Raw genomic sequence first — 23,060 nt, forward strand, 5'->3', positions numbered from 1 at the left:
CCGACCACTGAAGATGGCGCCAAAATAGAGAGAGCAATTAGATAAAAACCTCTAGGGGAAAGCTCAGAATCTTCAGTGTAACGCAATTTCTGTTGCTTCGACCTGCTTGTAATCCTGACCAACTAGGATTGCCAAAGAAAGGGAAAATAAGTAGACTAAGTTGATCGAAAACGTTCAAAGGACAGCTTCATCACTTCACACGCCTCATAGAGAATTCGCACAATTTTCGGTAGACGGAAATTTCTGTTGCCCTGTCTTGTTTATAACCATGACAAACCACTGAAGATGGCGGAATCCAAAATAGGGAGAATATGTGGACAAAGATGATAGAAAACTACCAACTTCAGGTTCCATCACCCTGCATACCTAAAAAGAGAAACTTACAATCTGCAGTGGGAATAATTTCAGTTGCCTCCCCCTGTTTATACCCATGACGAACCGTCTGTGCCTTTTGTTTTGCCGCTCCTAAGCCATATCTGGCTCTTTGCAGCTTCTTGGCTTGCGCTGCTATATAGCTTTTTGTATTATAGACGGAAGCTATGATCTTTCTTTTGTCTGTTAGACGGTCGCATCTCTACTCCATCTGGCGAGCTCTTTGACACAGTGATCCGGGATGGGCCTCGCGGAGGCGGCTTACTCGGGATGTTCAGGTGGAGGAGGTATAGGCTTGTGTGATTTCTGATCTTTTTTTTTTTATTGGCCTTATGATCTTGCATATTAGCCACCATTTCTGATCTATTGCTGTATTATGTTGCCCATCCTTTCTGTCTCATAACGCTTTTCCACATCTTTTGTGTTGCGTTAAGTCCCGCCCGAATGGTGATCGCTGCTCTTAAGGCGTCCACGGTCGCCGTCTGCTCATTTATCTCAAAGAGCCAGCGTATACGGGGAACGACGTGGATTTCACAACTGAGCAGGACGTGTTCCGCCGTTTCTTCTTCGCCACAGTCGCACATCGGGCTAGGTTTGAGTCTGAATGAATGGAGCTCCGCGGCGAAGTCTCCATGTCCTGTGAGGAGCTGAGACATGTAATGATCGATGGCGAGATGTTTCATCTTTAGTCTATTTTTGGGAGGAGCTGGTAAGTGTGGAGTCCCTTGGATGTATCATCCCATCTTAACTGCCATTCTCTTACCGACCATTCCTCTGCCTCTTCCTTGCTTGTAACTGGGATGCACGGTGTGCGTCCATTCTTCAGTTCCCATTTGGCACAAAGCGCTTTCGCTTTTAGGTCGATGGGCGGCCTGCCAGCGACGACTTGTAGGGCCGCCGTGGAGACCGTCCTATATGCCTGTGTGACCGCGAGCAGTTCTACGCGCTGAGCACGTTCGAGCACCGCCCAATCGTTTGCCCGCAATTCACGAGTCCATGCCGGCGCCACGTAGAGTATTACTGACTCGCACAGCGCCGTGTAATAGACTTGTCTAGTTTTGTAGGAGATTCCCCAAGTGTTAGAGTTTATGCCAAATCTTAGGCCAGGTGTCATTTTCACTCCAAGATAAGTTAGGGACGGGGGGCTCTTTATGGTCTCACCACCTATTCGAATTACTGGCGGTGACCGAACATTGAGCTTGCCTTTGAATAAAATTAGTAATGTTTTATCAGGGGCCAGTTGTAATTTTGTTCTATGGCACCAGCTTTCAAGGGTGGTTACGGCGAGTGCACCCTTTTGCTCGATTTGTGCCTTCGTGTCTGCTTCAATAATAACGGCCAAGTCGTCGACGTAAGCAACGGGTAGTAAGTGAATAAAAGTGAATTTATACAATGCAAAATATATTTTTTTTAATATATATTCAATCCTTTTCCACATCCAAAATGTAATTGTAATATGTAAACAATGTTTGTAAATCCCAGGCCCTGAAGATGATCTCAATAAAGATAGAAACGTTGGCACGATAAAGAAAATGTTTTTCTGAAACCTACATCACACCAGACCGCATCTCACGATTTCTAAATAAATAATTATTTAAAAATGTTCCACCACCAATGTCGCAAGACACTTTTAACTCTCTAGATTATCAGCAGGTTAGGTTTTTCGTTCCAATTACTTGTTCATATTATCAAGTGCTACTACGATATGAGCCACTTACATTACATTGCTTTATTTTCTAGTTTTTTTTTTTTATTTTTACAAATTACTAGTATTTTTCGAAATTATATTTTATTTATTAATTTCAGCTTAACTCCAAAGTTTTTTATATTTTTGGAAAAGATCTTTTTACGATTATACGGGCGGTTAATGGCTGGCTGGATCGTTCTTTAAACGCTTACACAACTCTCTTTCCATTTTATCTTTGCTTACTCCGCTGCAGATAAAATACCAAGCCTCGGTAGTTCATAGTTTAAAAAAATTAAATAAAAATGTAATTTCATTTCTGACCCGGGAGAAAAGGGTCTGGGCCACGACCAGTTATTGATACAAACAAGCTCATAGATAGAAAGCTCAGCTCCCACGGAATATGGAGCTTTTGTTCGGGATGGCGTTCTGCCAGCGGCTCCCACCATATCTGGCGCTGCAATTATTGTTTTGTGGGACCAGCCACTTTTATATTCTCCACGGACTGTTTCCTGCGAGGAGCCTTCAATGTTTTCATGGAACGTACGATCGAAAATACACCGACGATAAAACATTTCCGATATGCAAAACCATAAAAATAAACGTTTAATATAAATTAAACGAAAAAAAATTAAGAAGTAATAACGATTTAACGAATAATCCAGCGGTTTTATAGCATTATAATTAGAACAAATCATCACTACAAATTTCTGTCCAATTTACATTCATTTATCTTTTTTTCTGCTTGCAGAATCGTAAAAATTCATTTAGATGGATATTTATTACAGTCGTAAATCTGTAACTTGATAATTCCCTCATCTAATAAATTCCTTAGAAGTCTGATTGGAAGATGGTGAAAATGCCGAAAGCATCGGACAGACAAACCAGCGAGTATAAACGGACCATATGAAGGTTAAGGTAGGCCGTCCACTGGAGCCGTTTTCGGCCGAATAGGGCCGGATGATCCAAAAGCGAAGAAACGAATGAGCACGCGTCCATTAGAACCAATTCGTTTGGTCGTGTTGGGCCGAAGCACTTTCCGATCCAAATAAAATTGAATTTTCCAGTCCTATTCGGCCGAATGGTTACTTCGACATCAACTGTCAACCACGTGACATCAAACGCTCACCATTGTTTAACGCCGTTCTTTGCTTTTTGCTTACCTTTTCGTTTCGTTTTCATTTCGATGATTGCGAAAAATTGATAAGTGCGGTTGAGGAGCAGGCTCTTGGGACATGCGTGATCCACTCTATCATCGGAGAGATGTCCAGCGTAAGCTGTGGTCAAGGATAGCTTTAGAAATGGAACTTCCAATATTTTTGTTTATTTCTTTCATTCCATTTGTATGTAAACTAAGAATTTTCAAGCAGCAACAAATCTTCTACATCCATTTGGGCTGTGTCGTGAACTGACGAAAATCGGCTACAGTGGACGACGGCGTTCGGTTATATTGCCGGTCGTCCGTTAGGTCAAATAGTTCGGTTCCAATGGACTAGCAGCCAAGGCTCTAAAGTTTAAGGTTCATCACTCAACATACAAGTGCAACAAGGCATCCTATATTTTCGTTTGAACGTCTTATTTTTAGCTGGTTTGTCATGCGTGTTTTCGTATTTCGCCATATTTATTATGAGTGTGTTGGTTAAAAATTGGTCAGGGATATAAGCTGGGTGACGCAACAAAGAAACAAACGTAACAGCAATATTTCTAGTGGAGCTCTGAGGCGTGATGACCGTTTCACGTCTGTTTATTGGCTTTGTTTTGATCAGTCAGACAGGCATTTACACATCTTCAACAGTGGGTTGTTGTATGTTAAAGATTGGTCAGGGTATAAGCAGGGTGAGGTTTGAGATGTGATTTGTTCGATCGTTTCAGATCATCCGAGTCTCTTTCCGCTCTGGTTTGGTCTTTCAGACGCGTTTCGTCATTTACAAAACTTCCATGTTTGGTTTGGTTTATAAGCAGGGTGACGCAGTAACAAACCCATCAATGATCGACGAACTGCCATAACTCTTCAGTTCGCCATAATGCAATTAATATATATTGTGAGATATCAAAGTGAGCTCTGCAGGAGTGATGGAACCTGTAGTTTAGTACTTTCAGCATCAAGATCCGCTACCCTCGGCTTGGTCTGTCAGACCAAAAACTGCAGGTTACATTATCGCGTGTAACTCCTATTTCAAAATATCCATAAATTGGAAAAAAATTAAAATAACTGCGTTTGTTTTTTTATGCATAGCATAAAATTTTGTGCCCAACTTTTGTATTTAAATATTTTTATAACTTCAAAGTTCTGCCACTATAGCGAATAAACAGAATGTCAAATATTTTAATTAATTATCTTTAGTGCGTTAAATTAATAGATTTTGGTCCTTAAAAGTTGAACAGCTTGTTAGATAAAATAACAAAACAATTAACATTTAAGAGGTAGTATTATTAACCTAATTTTGAAGTGCCCTTTTGGCTGCCCTTCCACTCATACGCCCTTTATTTGTGTCAACCTTAATTTTCCTGCCAAACGAATAAACCGCATTATTAAAAAAGAGAGATATTCAACTCCGTGAAATATCGTGCTTGACTTGTGTTATGTGGTTAATTATGGTTCCTTGTTGAAACGGTGAAGTGCTTCATAATCTGAAACAGGCTTGTCGCATATGGGCATCGCTCTCCTTTCGGACGAATACATTATCTAAGTGTTCGTGTCGGTTGTTAAAATAGTTCATGTTTACATATTCAATATGCTGATTTAATGTTTTACTTTAGCCCACTGCGTTTATTCTGTTCTTCTTCGACTATCTACTGTAACAAAAATATAATTAATTCGTACATTAAATGATTTTATAAGACCTTGAACCTCAATTGAAACAGTTTACGTGAACTAGGCATTGGCAGATTGATAAGTTTCCATTTGGGAAAATAAAACTGCCAGACATACAGTACGTCTTTCTGAGTAGGTCGGATTCTTCTTCATTAAATCGATAAGGCTAAAGTACCCTTACTCCCTTGAACTACTTGGACTATTTATCACAGAAAACGACTCTCTTAGTAAAAGTGGAACGAACGTTTACGGGTCGAATAAAATTTAAATCAAAACCGGGGCTTAAGAGGGCTTAGAAAATATGATATGATAATTATTAGAATTCATATCCTGTCTTCCGTTCTATTTGTAAAGTCTTGCAACTCAGTTTTCGACAACACGGATTTAGTTGACAAAAAAGTTTTTTCCGGTCTACGGGGTGATGATCTTGTAATTTGGTCGTTGCCGATCGTTCTGTCCAGCAATATTGCTGTTACTTTAGGTTCCTTACAAAAAAAAAAATATAATTTCCAAAACAGACGTTAATAACGGTGTGGTATATTTTTTAATCAAATTTTCTCCTGGAAGAAATTTTGTGCTTCCACCAGTTTATATCCAAACCAACCATTGAACATAGACCATTGAAGTGTCCAGAAAGATTAACCATATTCCATAGCCAAACCAGTATCAGTTTGTTACTTCTTATTGTATATTCTTCATATCAATACTTACTGTTTTTTATTTTAATTTTTTCCAGAGCCCTGTTGCAGATGTCAAAAGTGTGCGTCGAAGAGGGAGAAACGAGCGTGAGGGTTGTCGCAACAAAGCCGCACCTCGTTAGCCTCGGAGGTGGACGATTGAGCACTGCCATCACCATCCACCCTTTAGAACGAGGTAAGTTTGAATTAAAAAAAAAAAGTTTGTAAAATTATACCAGATTTTAACAGATAGTATAATAATAAGGAATAAGAAGAAAATAGCTGACAAAAGATCGAAACAAGAAGCTCTGGCCCTTCTTGTATCAGAACTAGGCACACACTCAAATTCAGAAAATGGAACTAAACGAAGACAAGTCTCATACTGAAAAAATAATCCATTGTCTTTTGAATTTCCTTCTGATAATTGGTAAAACAGGCCAAAAGCGGACAAGAGATGTGTCCACTTAGTCAAGTAAAAGGCACAGGCAAATGTCCTTCGTGGCGGTGATGTTTTATCACGGTTGTGGTACTGCCACTTTGTAAAGGCAGCAAAGGACTGCAGACAGGAATTGAAGATTACATTACAATATTGGCCAGGAAGGTCATTAGACATACGTTGAAGAAAGTGGATAAAGCAGAAGCAGAGGAACAAGATATGACTGAAAACTTAGTCATTGTTGCAGTTCTTCCATTTTAGAAAGAAAATAAGATCGTTCAAAGAAATCAAGAAGTTTACACGTCCTGATTGTGATACATCAGCTCATTTACTGTCCTGACATTTTAAGCGGACCTAGAGAAGTATTCAATTATTACTTTTTTCTATTTTTCCTTAGTTTGGTCACTGTTCGGTGTGTGCGTTGGATGATTGGGAGATTTAAAGTAGTCACTTGGACTTCTGTAAATTAAAAATTTCATATAATGTAGCATGTCGGTTAATTTTATTTTTCTTACTTTGCACCTCGTGCTTTTTCACTTCAGCTTTTGACCTAGATAGCTGTACGAGGTAAACTTTTTCTACATTACAGTACACCTAGGTCTACAGCTTGTTACATAAAAAACGTGCTAATGTTTTGATTGTTTCTGACCATTTTGGTGTATTTTACAGTCGTCTTTGTAGGTTAGGTTTTTTTTATTATAAAGGAAACATCTGTTAAGACAACCCATTAAAAACATCAATATAATCTGCCCTGTAAACAAAATAAATTAGGATTTCAAAATAGTAATTTAGTTATATTCTCCCTCGGTAGTAATTCTTTTAAACAAGGATGGAATATTATCGATAGGGTTTTTGTTAAGACCTTGGAACTTTGCTATAAAATTGTTAATATGCTTCATTATCGTGTAGTGCTTAGTAATTATAGTTATTCGTGTAGTGCTTAGTTTCACTTTTCGATTTGTAGCTCTATTGTAATGTGATCAATGAATTCTTGAATCTGTGCAAAACCTGCAATTATAACGATAAGATAACTTTTTTTTAACAAACTTGTTTATAAAAGCATAATATAAATAGATAAACAAATCTTGCGCCGATATTTTATATAACGATGGTGATAAAAAAAGGCATTTTTTCAATTGTAGGAATTTGCGCAGTTAAAAAATCGTAATTCATGATTAGAAAACTATAAATAAAGAAAATTGTTTTAAAAATTAAATTGTAGGAGCAGTTATTCAAATATAATTGATAGCCGATTTGATGTTTAGCGCCTGCATCTCTCATAAATTTTATTGCAGATTTTTTTTCTACATCAAAGCATAACACAATTCCAAACTATCGTTTCTATATTAAGATATTTTATTTCTGTATTCTTTCTGCTCTTCCGTGGTCTATAGTTGTTACTTGTACTGCATTTTTATTACAGTTTTAACTCTATGTTTGCTTTAGTTTCAACGTCCAGTCCGTTGACCAGTCCGATAAATTGATAATAACCGAGAGGAGTTTGAGATAGGACTGGCATAAATATTCATCACCCTCGTTAAAACATCTCTCGACCTCCTAATTAAGAGCGCCTAGTCGTTACGACTCGGCCGTTCCACTTGTTCCTTCGTCGCAAACATCATCTCTCTGTGAGATTTTAATTTTTTGATTCATGAACGATGGGGAAATTCAGAATCGGGTCTTGCTGTAAAATACATCGAAGACAGACCAGTCTTTCAATATAAAATAACATAATTATAAGTGAGGTAGTTATCAATATGATGGCTCAAAGTGTTTGTCGAGGGCACTCTCAACACGACACGCAAGAATGGCACAATTACACGGAAGACAAACACTGAGCCCTGAAGATGATCTCAATAAAGATCGAAACGTTGGCACGATAAAGAAAATGTTTTTCTGAAACCAACATCACATCAGACCGCATCTCACGATTTCTAAATAAAAATAAAATATATACAAATCAAGTTATATTACAAGTGGGTGGAATTTTTTGCATGTCATTGTATATATACACTGGATACTATATTAAACACATAACAAACCCACAATTATTTTATAAATGGAACAAATTTCTCTATTAATGACTAGAGTTTAATACATCTTTCCTCAGGTTATGAACAGACGTATTAAGCAAATCAATATTCTCGCTTTCATTTACTTCCCATAATATTCTTAGCATCGGCTGATATATATATTTTGGATCACTATGTTTCACATGAAATAGGTCCTCAGACCTTGGTTGAAAAGTAGAAAGTAGAAACTGGATTAATGTTAACAAGTAGGAAAAATCTATTACATTATTTAACAACTTATTCAAAAAAACAGTCACACATGTCTTCTAGTGCATAATATATGCGACCTCAGTGCCCTTAGAATTGTTTCTTAGTTAAGAGGATTCCTATGTTGTGTAAATGTATAATCGGAGAAATTTATTCACAAGTTCAATCTGACCAATTCGGGAGCTTAAAAGGGACTCCAGACAGCATAGCCAAACTCTAATACGCTCCTTACAAATGAACATAAAATTTTCAATAGTCATTAAAATGTCATTAAAATCACAGGAAATCCTTAATATAAATCCCAATGGCTTTTCTTTTAATAAAGTTGATATGCTGATCAAGGACAATTTGAGGTCCAAATATATTCCTATGCCTTTTATTGCATTTGTTCTTTCTGGTGACACATCATTAATAGTATAACATACAAAATACAAGATAACTTTCTGTAAAATGATTTAGATTTACAAGATGTCTTTCATACGATGTTGTTTGCTAAGAAATACATTTTCTCCCTGTATTTGAAGATATCCCACTCTTAAAGTTGGAGTTTTTGAGTAATCACATTTATTGAGGTATCTTCATAAAGTGTTTGTGATGAAGTAGACTTTTTGGGTTCCCCAAGCTTTCGGCTATTTATATCGCCATCCTCAGGGCTTTACCCAATGATGTAAATTAAAACACTGTAGTTATTTTGATTAATGTTAATTTTAGGTAAGATAAAATTTAAAACTTAAAAAATTAGGAAAAATCCCAAAAAGAGATAGTGTGTTTTGCCGGCTGATAGGACTGTTATAGGCTTATCTTTGTATGTATATAAAACAGTTCCGTGACTGATTGACAACGCACAGACCGAACCGCTGGATCGTCAGTGCATTCCTATAACGGCATGGGTAGCTGCTAAGAAAGGATTTTTTTTTGAAATTCCATCCCTAAGGGGATCGCACGGATAATTTTTTGCCATGCATAGACCGAAGTAAATTGAAGAAGAGAAGAATTTGAAAAACGAGTATATTAGAAAGCTATACAAGTGTGTATAGCTATAACGTGTTAGAAAGGTACACGAGTCGCGGGTAAAAGCTAGTAATAATATAAATCGCCCAAAGCTTGGTGAATCCAAAAAATTCAACTTCATCACAAAAGCCTTATGAAGATACCTTAATAAATTCTAGCATTCCAGTCTTCTTTACTTGGATCGAACTACGGTAGTGAGCAAGTTCCACCAAATTTTAGTTCAGGTCGTTCCCTTGGGGCAATATCAGTCTTATTCTTAGGCATGTTTGCAATATATCGTAAAACATAAAATCCAGATAATCAACCTTGTTGCCAATTTTGCTTGCCAAGAAATACATTTTCACCCTATCTTTGTAGATATTCCCATAGGAGATACTGCGGAAGAATGCTTAAAGGAGTAAAAACGTTTCCAAGGACTTTTTAAAAGTGATTGTAAAATTGTAAATTAGCTTTGCCTCGTAAAAGTTACTCGGAAATCACTGTAACCGTGCTTAGTCACAACTATAAGATCTATTTCTCCCAACAGGCATTTACCAACGTTTATTCACTTGATAGTTTTATTCTCAGTAAACATTTCTTTGTAGTTTCTTTCCAATTTGGTTTATTCCCATTGAAAATTAATGTAGACATAATATTAATACAAAACAATTAGATTTGTATAGAATTTGTAAAGTCAACAGAAACTCTCCAAGTCAGAATGGGATTCTTTCTGACCTTTTCGAGGTCACACCGTGCATTCGCTGACCTTAGAATTGACGGGCAATCTGCTCAACCAAATGTACCACATAATCACCTAACACAATAACCGTGTAGAATATTAATGAATAATAGTTTCTTTATATTTCTCAATAAAGATTGTTGACCGATAACTAACGTTCATTTCTTGGAAACGACAATGAACTATTTAGAAATATTCGGAGAAGCAGTTTGGGTTGATTGTCGGTAGGCAGGTATAAAATAGTGAGGTTTGCAGTTCAATTGAAAATCATGGAAAACTATTACGTTATATAGAGATGTTGAGTGATATCTTGAAGTGGTTTTAACTTGGTTTGTAATGTGCTCGTATCAATTGGTCTTTTCAAAGTAGACTTTTGACAATTTTGGGTAAATTGAGAGACTTCTTGAAGTTGCGGAGTGATGTCCATTTGCAAGAAAATATCTGTACCATTTAACACGGGGTACCTTGCTGTTTTGATGTCAGACGCATTTCAGTTTTGGCCATTTCAGTGGTGGCTTTGTGTCGTGTTCTTTTTTTAAGGTCTAGTTTCTTTATTCGCTCGTAAGGCCAACTTCATTATGTCACTCTTGTCATGTAGGCTTCTGCTTAAACTTGTTTGTCGGTTAGCCGCTGTTAACCTGCAAAGACGTCGTGTCTTGTGTCACCCTGCTTATAACCCTGACCATCCGCTCAAGATGGCGAAATGTCGAAACGTATCAGATGCACCAAACCAGCGAAGAGGTAGATCTGGATCGTCCATCATACAATACGACGAAACTTCAAGGAGTAGTTAGATTTCGTCAGTTCATAACCCCCTTTAAACGTGCAGTTTGGTCATCTTAGATCGTCATGTAAAACTACCACTGAAGGGGGTGAAATGTAATAACGAACAGACCAAATCAGCAATGATAGAGATGACCAGAGACTATCAAACTACAGAAAACGGTTTTAGTTCAGCCGTTTCCGTTCACCCTTATCTGTTACCCCGTTATTTTCGATTTCTACTGGAAGTTTTTGTTGTCTCACCCTGCTTATAAAAAGTGACAAAATAACGAAATTCGTCTGATATATCAAACCAGGTAGAATAGGCAACTCAACATCGTGGTAAATGACACTGTAATGAGATAATTTTATGATTTCTTTTGAGGGTTATATACCTGTATTTTGACATCCCTCGATCCTCCGACCAAACTATAGAAAACTATTTTAGTTTGTGTATTGCCTCGACCTGCTTATAACCGTGATCACCCGCTAAAGGTAGTGAAATGTCGAAACGCGTCAGGTGTACCAAAGTAGCGAGGATAGTCAAATCACGATCAATAAAAACGACGAAACTACAAAAAAAAGTGAGATTTCGTCCCCGTAATATGACTAGGGTGACCAAACAGCAGGAAACCTTGTTTTTGTCGTTTTTGATCTCCTTGTCTGTAATCACCTCTATTATGGTTTCTCCTGGAAGTTTATATCTTTCCTCATCCTGCTTTAGCACCGATCACCTACTGAAGATGGCGAAAAGTAGAAACGAGCCAAAACAGATCAAACCAGCAACGGTAGGATGACCAGAGAAGACCAAACTGTAGGCGTTTTATTTTGATCGTTTCCGATCACCCTTGTCTGCCAACTTCGCTATTTTTGTGTTCTTCTGGAAGTTTGTGTCCTTCCTCGCCCTTTTTTTGCACCGATCAACCAATGAAGATGGAAAAATTACGAAACGCGCTGATATACAAAACCAGCGAGGATAAGCAAACCATCGGAATCGTAGAAACTACTAGGAATTAATTGTAATAATTCTTCTTGCCCTTCTGGGACGATAAACCTATAGTTTAGCTGTCCTCATTTTTCCTTTAAATCACTGAAAATGGTGTGACCCTTGCTTGTCATCACCCTCCTATTTTGGTTTTTACTGTAAGTTTGTCTTTACGGAATATGGGGAAATTTCGAAACGAGCCAAAAGTACCAAACAGCAAAAACTGTTTTAGTTTATCCTTTCCTTGCTTTAACGTGGAAGGAAGTTTGTATCTACTTCGTCCTGGTTATACCCCTCACCAACCGCTGAAGATGGCAAAATGTCGAAACCCCTCTGATAGAGCCAAGGATCGTCAGATTAAGACCATTCGTAACGATGAAAGTACAAGACATGATAGTAAGATATCTTCTTGAGGTCCTGCCGGGTAGTGAACCTGTAGTTTCCCGACTCTGGACTGTCTAACCTAGGCTGTTTTGTCTATAAATCATTTTTTTGTTTTCTTCATAAAGATGAGGAAAATTATAATGCTTAATGTATTAATTGTATTGTCTGTCTTGCGTGTTTTGCCTGGAATGAAGTGTATGCCTAGCGTCACCTTCCTTATAAACCCTTTCCAAACCTTGAAATCCCAAACTTGGCTGACCAAACCAGCGAGTATAGGCGGATCAAGATGGTCAGAAGCAAATAGAGCTGTACTGAAGCAACAGTCGACCAAATTAATGCAAATCTCGTTACTTTTATAGAAGAGTTGCGTTTCATCGCGTGATAGTAAAACGTTATATGTATAAAATATGTATAAAAAATATGTATAAAAACGTACACGCGAATTCTAGCCAAGCATATCTGCATAGGTAATAGAAAGGAAACGGGTCAATATATTAAAAAAAATTTCCTTTAGTTCGTCATTTCCGATCTTCCTGGTCTGTCTGACGCTTTTAGCCCAGAAGTAACTTTGTTCCCTCACCCTGTTTATCACCTCTGAAGATGGCGAAAAGCTTATGATAAGCCAAAACAGGAACTATAAGCAGACAGTTTGGTCTGAAACGACCGTGTTGTAAATTGTCGATAAGCCTGAAGCCGAACGTGCACTGATTTGGCAATCAATCGGCATGTAGTGCCAATTACGGTAAATTGGGGTGGGAAAACTGTTTCAATGGTACTCAAATAAGGAGATATCATCTATAGCAACGTTGGGTGATTGCGACTTCCATTAAAACTCTAAATCAAATATTGTGAAACTCCAAAAATTCTGCCATAACCTTCTTTAAAAAAGTAGATATTAAAATTTGGCTTTCTGGTTTAATCTTAGGACATTCGAGACGATTAGTTCTTAAACCTTTTTCACAAAGGAAAATCAATTTTTTCGTGTTACATTGTGACTATAGAACGACTTATCAAAATATGAATTAATATTTTAACATTTAAAATGATCAAAAGCGTCGTAAAGCTTGGAAAGAACGACTTCTGCTAAGAAAGAGTTGTATAACTTTTAGCTTAACAAAAGTACAAGTTTTGACAGTTTTCAGTTATTCCATGGTACTTTTGCGTCCGTTGTTTATATAATGAACTAAAATATTTGGTTAAACCATTTTATTAAAAAGAAGCATATCAAGCTTATTTAAACAAAATTAGAACTTAAAACGCAGATATTTAAAAGAGTTTTGTGTGTCTCTTCATTACTGTTATATAAAATTTATATATCTACGTAGTTTCTTTATTTTTTTCTTCCGGCTTTATCTTTCTTCTGCCCATATTGTTTTTCTAAACTTGCAAATACAGCTGGCGCCAGTATTCCTTTGAAGTGCTTCTGATGCAACGTTAAACACAGTTAAACACTCTCTACACAGTTAAACAACGAGTCGAATGCCAAGAAATAATTGTAGAATTACAAGCAGATTTCAAAGATTTGTAAATTTTTGAAATCTACATTTGCATATTTTAGTTTAGCAACCCTTTTTAGTTATGAAAAAGAGGCTGAGGAATCGAAATTAAAAGAATTTAGATAGAAACAAACTGCAAATGCAGCACAAATCTACTGCTGTAATTTAATTTTGGCACTCCAGGCAAGAAAATTAAAATATTCAAAATTAAAATAAAAATAACTTCTAAATTTCTACCTCGGTTCCCATTATTTTCCATTTTTTATTTAGTTACTTAGGTCAGTTGTTAAATTTATGCATATATGTGTGGTGATTAGTGACCGTTAATCGATATTTATTTAGAAATCGTGAGATGCGGTCTGGTGTGATGTAGGTTTCAGAAAAACATTTTCCTTATCGTGCCAAAGAAACACGCAAGAATGGCACAATTACACAGAAGACAAACACTGAGCCCTGAAGATGATCTCAATAAAGATCGAAACGTTGGCACGATAAAAAAAAATGTTTTTCTAAAACCTACATCACACCAGACCGCATCTCACGATTTCTAAATAAATATTTATGCATAAAGGTATACTAAGATTGATTATTTTTATGAATGTAGAGCCCTGTGAAAGGCATAAATGCCGAAAGCTTGGCGGTAGTGCAATAATTGTCATTCTTGAACCATATCTCAGTTCTCAGAACACACTGGTCGATCATCACGCTTGAGATATAGCTGTGAATCTTTGTACTCCTTGATCCGTGAAGTTCATAGTTGAACAAACATCTCGCTGAATTGAACGACTTTGTGTAATTTTACCGAAGCTCTTGGTTAAAAATTGATTTGCAGTCAAAAAACTAATGATAAACTGAATGTTTTTTTAATCGACGATTGTTGTGAGCTGTCTTATGAGAAGTTGGTTAGTCAGGCTTCAAAGCAGTTAGTTAATAATTACCCCGGCATAGTCAAAGGTAACGGTATCGCGTCAAGAGTATATAATCGGCTGTTGAACAATGTAAAAAAACGTCTGGCCCGGTCAATCGTTCGTGAAAGGTATTGACGTCAGTGAATAAATTGAAAGAAGGCCGTGTAGTGAGGTGCCAAAGGCGCAGAGGTAGAAAGTCACTCCCATCCGAAAACAAGGCACACCTTGGACAATCCTCGTGGGAGTACCTGAGTTCATTTCCCAGAAAGAAAGAGGTCATCGTGGTGTATCTGGAGTTCTTTCGCGAACTCAACGGAAACGAGTCCGCTTCTATTCGATCTGGTTGAAATTTATTTAAAAGTCAAATTCAACTAGGGGTAAGTGATTTAATTGATCTGCGACTCTTATCATTTTTAGCAAAAACTACGTTTTTACGTCAGCAAGATTGATTATAAGAGAATGAAGAAGTGTGGATTTGTATGTAAGTTATATGGCTTATCCAGTGAAGGTAATGAACCCTAGATTCTTACTTCCATCATTACAATTTAAGATAACAGATATTCGTAAATTTGACCAGTTTTTACAAATACGCTCGATTATTTACTTGTAGTTTAGTTAAGTCGCAAAATTTATCAAAAAAAAATTCATTCGTAGTTTGGTTCCGGTCTGCTCACTGGTTTAGACCAACGTACTTCTTAAGCGGTGATCATCAGCGTTGGTAAGGGTTATAAGCAGGGCGAGACAACAGAAACTTCCTTCCGTTGAAGATAGTGAAATTTCTCTTTTTGGGTATGCAGAGGAATTAAGCTGTAGAGCGATCGTTTCCGATCATCTTGATCTATTCTCTCCTTGTTTTAGTATTGGATGATCGAAGACAACCAAACTACGGGTTCGTACTGGATGATGGACTTCAATACAAAATCTCGCAACTGTTTTATTGTAGTTTTGTCGTTTCCGATGATCCAGATTTGACCATCCTCGCTGTTTGGTATATCATACGCGTCATTTCGCAATCTTCAGCGAATGGACAGGGTTTTAAGCAGACACCAGGAGAAAGAAGAACTAACGAGGATGACAGACAACGATGATCAGAAACGACCAATCTAAAACATCTTTATGTCTCCTTTCCAGGATAATCACTGTGTTATGTATGTAGTTAGTCCATATCAAATTCACAAACTTTTACATGATAAAACGCAGAAAATACTTCAACTACAAAAGAGACGATTGTCCATTCTCGCTGTGTATGGATAGCAAAAGCCTTGGGCTTTTCATCATCTTCAGCGGTTAGTCAGGGTATATAAGCAAGGTGTGACATAAACTTCCTTCCTGGCCCAACGAGCCTATCAGACCGAACAACCCAGACAATGATGCTTCAATCAAATCAACTTGGTTGGTGCTGGTACGCACAACCGCATCAAAGTACCTATCAAACAAACTCAACACTGAAGAAAGGTCAGGGCAAACAGCGAGAATAGGAGTACCAAGATGATCGCGACTAAGATTCGTCACCCCGCCAGACCTGAAGAGGAAATCTCACAAATTCAATTTTACTAGAACTGGCAGTCCCTTCGGCAACTTGTCAGCTCTATTTAGAGGCTACACCAAACACCAGATTTGACAAAACTACTGAATGCTTCTTGAAGAAGGTACTGCATCGATTAAACTGAAAATGTTTGGTATCTTTGATCTTCATTGAATATCGCATAAGCTAGGCATTTGGCTAACTTTAGTAGCAGATAGCCAGGTATAACAGAGTGAGGATGTAACAAACTTACTTCCTGGCAATACGAGCCTATCAGACAAAACAATATAGAAAACGATGCTTCATTCAAAGGAACTTATACAGAACGTATAACCGAACTTAAAACTAGAAGAAAAGAAATTAACTGCAGGTTCATACCACCCAACAGCCCTCAAGAGGAAACCTCACCAATTTAATTCATTGGTCCTTATTTGTCACACCATAGTCATTGGCCATCTTCGGTGGCGAAAAGGGTTTAGGGTTATAATCAGGGTGAGGTACAACTTTCATCTAGGCGAAACTGTAACTTTTTTCTAATCATCAAGTATAACTAACTCATCTCTGCTTAATTATGTTTAAAACCCTGATTAATAGCCTAATTTTATGATGAACCAAACGTAGCCAATCTAAGTAGTCCAGGATGATTGCATTTCCTGCGACTTTTGGATATGTTAAAATAATGAAATATTTTAGCTGATGATTTTCTAGACATTCATAGATCTCGGACAAAATTATGCAATCACCCCATTAGCAAATGTCATGCTTGTTGATTGTCACTGTTCGTTTTTGTTTCCCATTGCTTGATGTGGTGGGGAGGGAGAGCAAATAAAGTTTTTGCTTATCTCTGTGCAATAATAGTTTGCCTTGTAATAAGACGAAGTTATTCGTTACTCATTTTTATGAGACTTTTAATGAAAGTGAAGAAATTCCAAGAAGGCAATTATTTCATATCATCCACCCCCCTCGCCGACCCATTGTGCTCCTATGGAAACTCTTTATAATTTGTATTCATTATTACGAATGTTAATTCCAGCTAGACAAACCCTTTCGTTTAGCAATTAGGAAAATGAGAGTCCTCGTTATTCAAAAAGATAATGAAAGTCGCTCGTTCCCGTGGAAATCGAAAGGAGGGCCAAGGTAGAGAGTGCCGGCCCGAGCCGAGATGTCATACCGCCTAGTCTATATTTAAAGCATAAACAGGAGGAAGCAGTATTTTATTTATACTCGTTTACCAACCAATCGTGTTGGTTCTATTAGCCGGAAGTTGTCAGTCGATGAAACTAATCAAGATCGTGAGATACGTTTGACGGAACCCCCGGGGACCGACTTACGACCCCCGTAAGGTCATCGCTGGTAGGTCTGTGTTATCGGCAATGACATGTCACAAACGGAATGAGGGTCGGCGTTTGACATAATTTTATGAGGGAGTTCACACCAAATGTTCGCCGATTGTCCGAGAACGCCTTCGTACGACTAACCCACGGGATTCCTGATTGGCGACCTGATTACCTTGACGAGATGGTTAAGTTCATATTGAACCGATAATTGTCATCGTTTGGCCCATTGGTGGTCGCGTTTCCTTCCAGTTATAATTACTTTTAAAAAATAGAGATTTTTCTTGAAGGTTGCGGTGGGATGGAAACTTTGCTTTGTCAACAAAATGCCAAAGATAGGTAGACCCTACCAAGAGAAATTCACCCCCTCCCCCCCCAAAAAAAAAAGTACAGAGAAAAAAATTTTCTTGACGAATAACTTCTATTTTAGCTAAAAATTTTGCTTTCTCTGGCCCAATAAGTTAGAAATGGCCCAACGCCATAATAACGTTTATGCACAAACAAAGAGACTGTTCCTCTCTGAAGATGGCGCAAAGTTGAAACAGTCTTGAGTAACATCAAAAACCTATGAGTAGGACGGGCCCAATAAGTGATCCCAGTGTTGTTCAAATTTCACAATTGTTTCAATGAATTATTATTTTTATCTAAGGTCTTGGTTGAGATGAAAAAGTCAGTGTGACGAGCAGGATTCGAACCCACGACCCTCGGCGATTGGATAGTTCAAAGGGCTACAGCAGCGGGGCATTTAGTCGAAAGTCATAGATTTGAATCCCGCTCATGACACTGACTGTTTCATCTCAACCAAGATCTTAGATAAAAAGAATAATCAATTGAAATAATTAATATAATGGATTATGACCGCTAAACATATATGGTAATTGTATTTTACTCTTAAAAATTCTTTTTCAAATTTTATTTAAATGATTTTAACTTTATTTGATAGTGAAAATATGTTAAATTTACAATGTTGATTATTGTTTTAACTAAACACCATTTATTTTTATGCCATATATATTTCAATTGCTAATGCATTTCAGGCCATGTCCCTTGGCTCTCTTCAGAGCTACAATATTTTATGATAATAAATAAACACTTTTTTCTAAAAAAAACTAAGAAGTCTTTCTGTACATTCCTCACTATTTTGCTAAATGAAACTTACCGGTTCGGTAACCTTGCTAATTGGTGAGTCCCATTTCCATTCCATTAAAATAAATGGTGTGTTTAGTTTAACAAAATAAATAAATTATCAACATTCTATTCTTTTCAGTTTTTTTATTAACTTATGGAAGAAATATGCAATCATATTTATGCACCCTTGGGGCAAAACTGGATATGTTCAAAAACACAAATTTTCAGGGTTGGGTTTTTACTGTTCAGGCCTTTGCGCAAATTAAATATTTGTTATTACTTTTTCCTTTCCCCCCTTCTGTTTTATGAGGCTTCCGTCTCAGCCTCGTCGATTATACACAGCCTGTCAGCACTAGAGACCAAGGAATGTGCCCATATCTCATTTTACCAAAATTTGAATTATCCACTTTTGCCCCGAGGATTCAGATTTAATTTTTGGGTCTGAATTTTTTTATTAGCTGTATTTTCTTTTTTTTTCTTGTTTATTAGTACTTTATATGATTCATCATAATTGTTAATTCATCACTATTATATTGCTTTTATGTATTTTATTTATTTATGCATTTATTTATTAGTATTCTTATTTGCCATATCTTTCTTAAATATTCACTATTTTATGTATTTCATCATTTATTGCTTTTATTTATTTATACATTTATATATTAGTATTCTTATTTAACATCCTTTTTGAAACTACTACAGTTTATTGTGCAAGATGTGGAACGCTTCTGTGTTGCTGCTTTAAATTAAGATTTCTTAAAGATAATCCCTTCCTGGAGAAGTAAAAAGACAGGATAAGAGATCATAGGATGAGTTACGCTCTCCCCTTTGGACCCTGGAGACCTATAGCTTATATTGGATTCAATTGTGGTTCTCCAATTCTTTGGAAGCTAAGGAAGCACGATTTTGATGATATATTTGATTGTATAATTGCGATTTTCTTGGACACATGTTGCCATTTCACTGTTTAAAATTTCTGCTTGACATCCCATATTTGGGAGTTCATAAGCCCTGCTTTTTAGAAATGATGGAGGAGTCTTTTATGGTTTAGTCAGTCAGCTAATGGCATTAATAATTTCCTCAGATATGGATCCAGAGTACTTCGGTTTTGATGGTATGCTTGGTTGTATGTACATTTTTATGAAGTCGGCTTTTTGCAGTGATCAATCATCTTAGATTATAGTCCTAAAGAATAAGTTTTGTACATCCAGTTGTATGACCCTTTTTATTTATTTTTTAAATTTATTTACATGTTTAGTTTTTGGACACATCATTGTTCTCTTTTCACTCTTTCAATTGTCATTGTAAATTTTTCTTTATGGAATTTGTCCAAATAATATATTTATCGTTCAGTATTTAGTTTTACGTAATAATCGATTTTTTTTCAGGTAAGACAGTCCTTGGATCTGGAAGAAATGCCGATATACAAGTATCCGGACAGGGAGTAGAAGATGTGCACTGTTCTATCGAGAATGATGGCGGTGTATTAACGCTGATATCGCATTGGGGCGTGACAACAGTTGATGGTGATCAGGTGACGAAGCCCAGGCGGCTCACTCAGGGTTCTATCCTGGGACTCGGCAAAACTACCTTCTTCAGGTTCAATCATCCAGATCAGGCGAGAATGATTAAAAAGAGCCTCCCTGATGTCAAGTCGACAGTACTTACATTTTACCAAGGTGAAGACATAAAAAATAACTTTAACAAAAAATTAATTGATTAATTAAGAAAAATAATATTTAATTATTTTTAGGACTTGATGGACATACTCCATATCATCATTTGGAGTCTAGATCACGAGATGCCTTAAATGAACTGTCACAGTTTTTAATTAAAGGTAGTTTTTAAAAGCAGTTTTTTATTTAACAATTCTCTAACTAAAAAGAAATACAATTTCAGGGTATTCGCCTGAAAACGGGGAAAATAATGAAGTCGGAAGCCCGAAAAAATCATTACCGAGCCCTTCGTACAATCGAGATCCATCACAATTTTCCTCGCAGAAACCTCCGATAAAGAACAGCCCTCAACAACAATATCCATTACACAATGTAAGTTTGAATTGAAATTTTTTGTATGCGTAGCATCTAAAATGTAAGATTACATTGCAGGACAAGGGGAAAAATGACAAGCTTGATAACCAGTTGGCTTTAGAAGAGATATTGAACATGTGTACAGAATATGATCGCCAAATGCAACATGAAAGAAGTAGTAAACCAGTACAAAACAGAATAATGACAAACGGGTCCCTTCCAAGAGAAAAAAGATCTCCACAAAGTTCTCCTCTTAGTTCCAGGTTTTTAAAATTTATTGATTTTTTTCACCGAGAAAAACTAAATTTTAAATAGTTTATTTGGAAATAGCGAATCCCCAGATCATGTTAAAGATAAGGAAAAGAAGCTTCACACTTACGAGAATGTCAGTTTTACTTCTGGAAGCCCTCGGCCGAGGATTAAAACATTTCTGAACAAGGAAAACCAAATGTAAGATATAACATTTGCCACATCTGGAAATAGATATTGTCATTTTATGTATTCACAGAAAAGAGAATGGTGCAGAAAATAGGATTCCACTGGTCCTCGACCTCAAACAGGTCAATGGACCCTTGCCATCAAGGGAAAACAACAATGCGTCTCCAATCTACAACAATGTAAGCCCGTCGAGTGAAACAAGCTCGATTGGAGACAGTAAAACTGATGAGAACACGGAGAGGAGGACTGAGATGCTTAAAGCAATGAAGTACAACTTCCTCGGCTACTCTCCAGTAAATTCATCGGGTATAATTTTTTTTATCCAAAAATTCCTGATATTTAAATCTCAGAACTATTTCAAGCTTTCAACCAAAAAAAAGAAGGATGATACAAACAGAAATAAACATCTTATATAAGTAAACGAATAATAAAAAGTAATAGTTCGGAAATTATTTATTGGGCTGGTGCAAAAATAATACAGGCTTTGAAACGGCAGTCGAAATTATTTTTAAATTTTATGAAAGAAAGAAAATTTATTCGAAAAATTTTCCATCACAACCTATACATTTTTGCTAACATGTAATAAGCACTGACATAAAAATCCTAATTTCAATTTACAACAAAGTCTTGGAAGGCTTCACGATTTTGCGTGTCATCCTTGTGCAGGGGCCATGTTAATCTTCTTTTTTGTCCCTTTACCATTAAGACTTTTCCCCTCGGTTTGTTTTCTATTAGAAGTAGTTTTACTATTACGTTTAATGTTTTTTGATGGTGTACTAGCATGTAGTGAATAATTCACTATTTTTCGTGTCCGCTTGACCAATTAATAACATTCAATTAATTAAGGTTTTAAGTTGAGATAAAAAAGTCAGTGTCACGAGCGGGATTTGAACTCACGACCTTCAGCTTGATATGCCGCTACTCTACCACTTGAGCTATCGTGACTTCGATCACCTCGGATACTAACCTCCCATCTCAACCCCACCTTTCGAATTTTCCCTCCTTTCGGCGTATCAAGCCGAAGATCGTGGGTTCGAATCCCGCTCGTGACACTGACTTTTTTATCTCAACTTAAAACCTTAATTAAGTAGTAAATAATGTTATAACCTCACTTTGATTCTTATTATTTTTTTTTTTTTTCGTCTATTCTTTTTCTCTTAACTTCCAGCAGACGGATTGTGATCCATGCCTGTATTATGCTCTGCTAATAATCATTGTTTTATTCGTAGAAATAAAAAGCATATATGAAAAAAAAAGTCTTGGAAGGCTTTTTCAGCTTTATCGCATTCTCTAAAAATTTTATCCCTCAAAAAGTGATCAAAACGTTTAAAATAGTGGAAATCTGTAGGGGAGAGATCGAGCGAATTTAATGTAAGGTGTGGTAAGATTTTATATCTTAAGTCCTTAAGTTCCTGCAGAGTTGGCATTGAGCCATGTAGCCTGGCCTCTTTCGTTTTACCAATGCTGGAAAATCGTTGCAGTTTCTCGTGCATTTTGTCAATTTCTTGGCAATATTTCTCTGTTGTGATAGTTTCACAATTCAAGAAATTATAGTGAACAACCCCAGATGTACACCACAATTCACCATAACCGTTTTTGTGTGCAGATTTGGTTTCGGGATGTTTTTGGCGCTTCCCTCCGTGTCCAACCACTGGCCTGTACACCTCCTGTTATTAATTATCGGGTCCAGGCAACTCCTCAATTCCCTCCCCAGCATCCCACCTCTCATGCGAAATAACCATCCATCCCCTTCTGCTCTTCGGTTAAAAACCTAGGAGTAGTCTTTGACCAAAACCTTTCCTGGCATTCTCACATTTCCCAAATTTCCCGCCATTCCATTGCCTCCCTCAGCCTGTTTCGTCGGTCCTGGCTTCTCTTACCTTTCTCCACCCGCAAACTCCTTGTATCTTCCCTTATACTTCCCTTCTTATAGCTGTTTGGCATACGGGGGTCTCTCGGAGGGGGAGAACGCGCGATTGAAGCGTATTATGAATTGTTGCGTAAGATTTGTGTACGGCACCCCACGGGGATCCCGGGTGTCGGGGTTGTATTCCCAACTTTCCTGGCTATTCCCCTCC

At 37.1% G+C, this 23,060-nt stretch overlaps 1 protein-coding gene and 1 pseudogene across 4 annotated transcripts in view; one reads left to right on the forward strand and one right to left on the reverse strand.

The window, feature by feature from the left end:
* LOC106666797 overlaps positions 1 to 23,060 on the forward strand; it is a 65,044-nt gene that overhangs the window by 26,649 nt on the left and 15,335 nt on the right. For 2 of the 4 annotated variants that reach the window (XM_024230236.1, XM_024230233.1), the window contains exons 2-8: positions 5,608 to 5,744; positions 19,903 to 20,193; positions 20,268 to 20,351; positions 20,414 to 20,562; positions 20,611 to 20,807; positions 20,860 to 20,994; positions 21,053 to 21,288. In XM_024230236.1, the coding sequence (XP_024086004.1) occupies positions 5,621 to 5,744; positions 19,903 to 20,193; positions 20,268 to 20,351; positions 20,414 to 20,562; positions 20,611 to 20,807; positions 20,860 to 20,994; positions 21,053 to 21,288 (1,216 nt within the window). In that variant the 5' untranslated portion in view covers positions 5,608 to 5,620. The remainder of the gene's footprint in view (positions 1 to 5,607; positions 5,745 to 19,902; positions 20,194 to 20,267; positions 20,352 to 20,413; positions 20,563 to 20,610; positions 20,808 to 20,859; positions 20,995 to 21,052; positions 21,289 to 23,060) is intronic. The other 2 variants (XM_024230235.1, XM_024230234.1) reach the window with 2 other exon arrangements.
* LOC112128287 lies at positions 21,604 to 21,720 on the reverse strand (annotated as a pseudogene).

Source organism: Cimex lectularius, unplaced genomic scaffold, assembly GCF_000648675.2.
Source record: "Cimex lectularius strain Harlan isolate CLEC.00 unplaced genomic scaffold, Clec_2.1 scaffold2, whole genome shotgun sequence".
NCBI classification, from domain to species: domain Eukaryota; kingdom Metazoa; phylum Arthropoda; class Insecta; order Hemiptera; family Cimicidae; genus Cimex; species Cimex lectularius.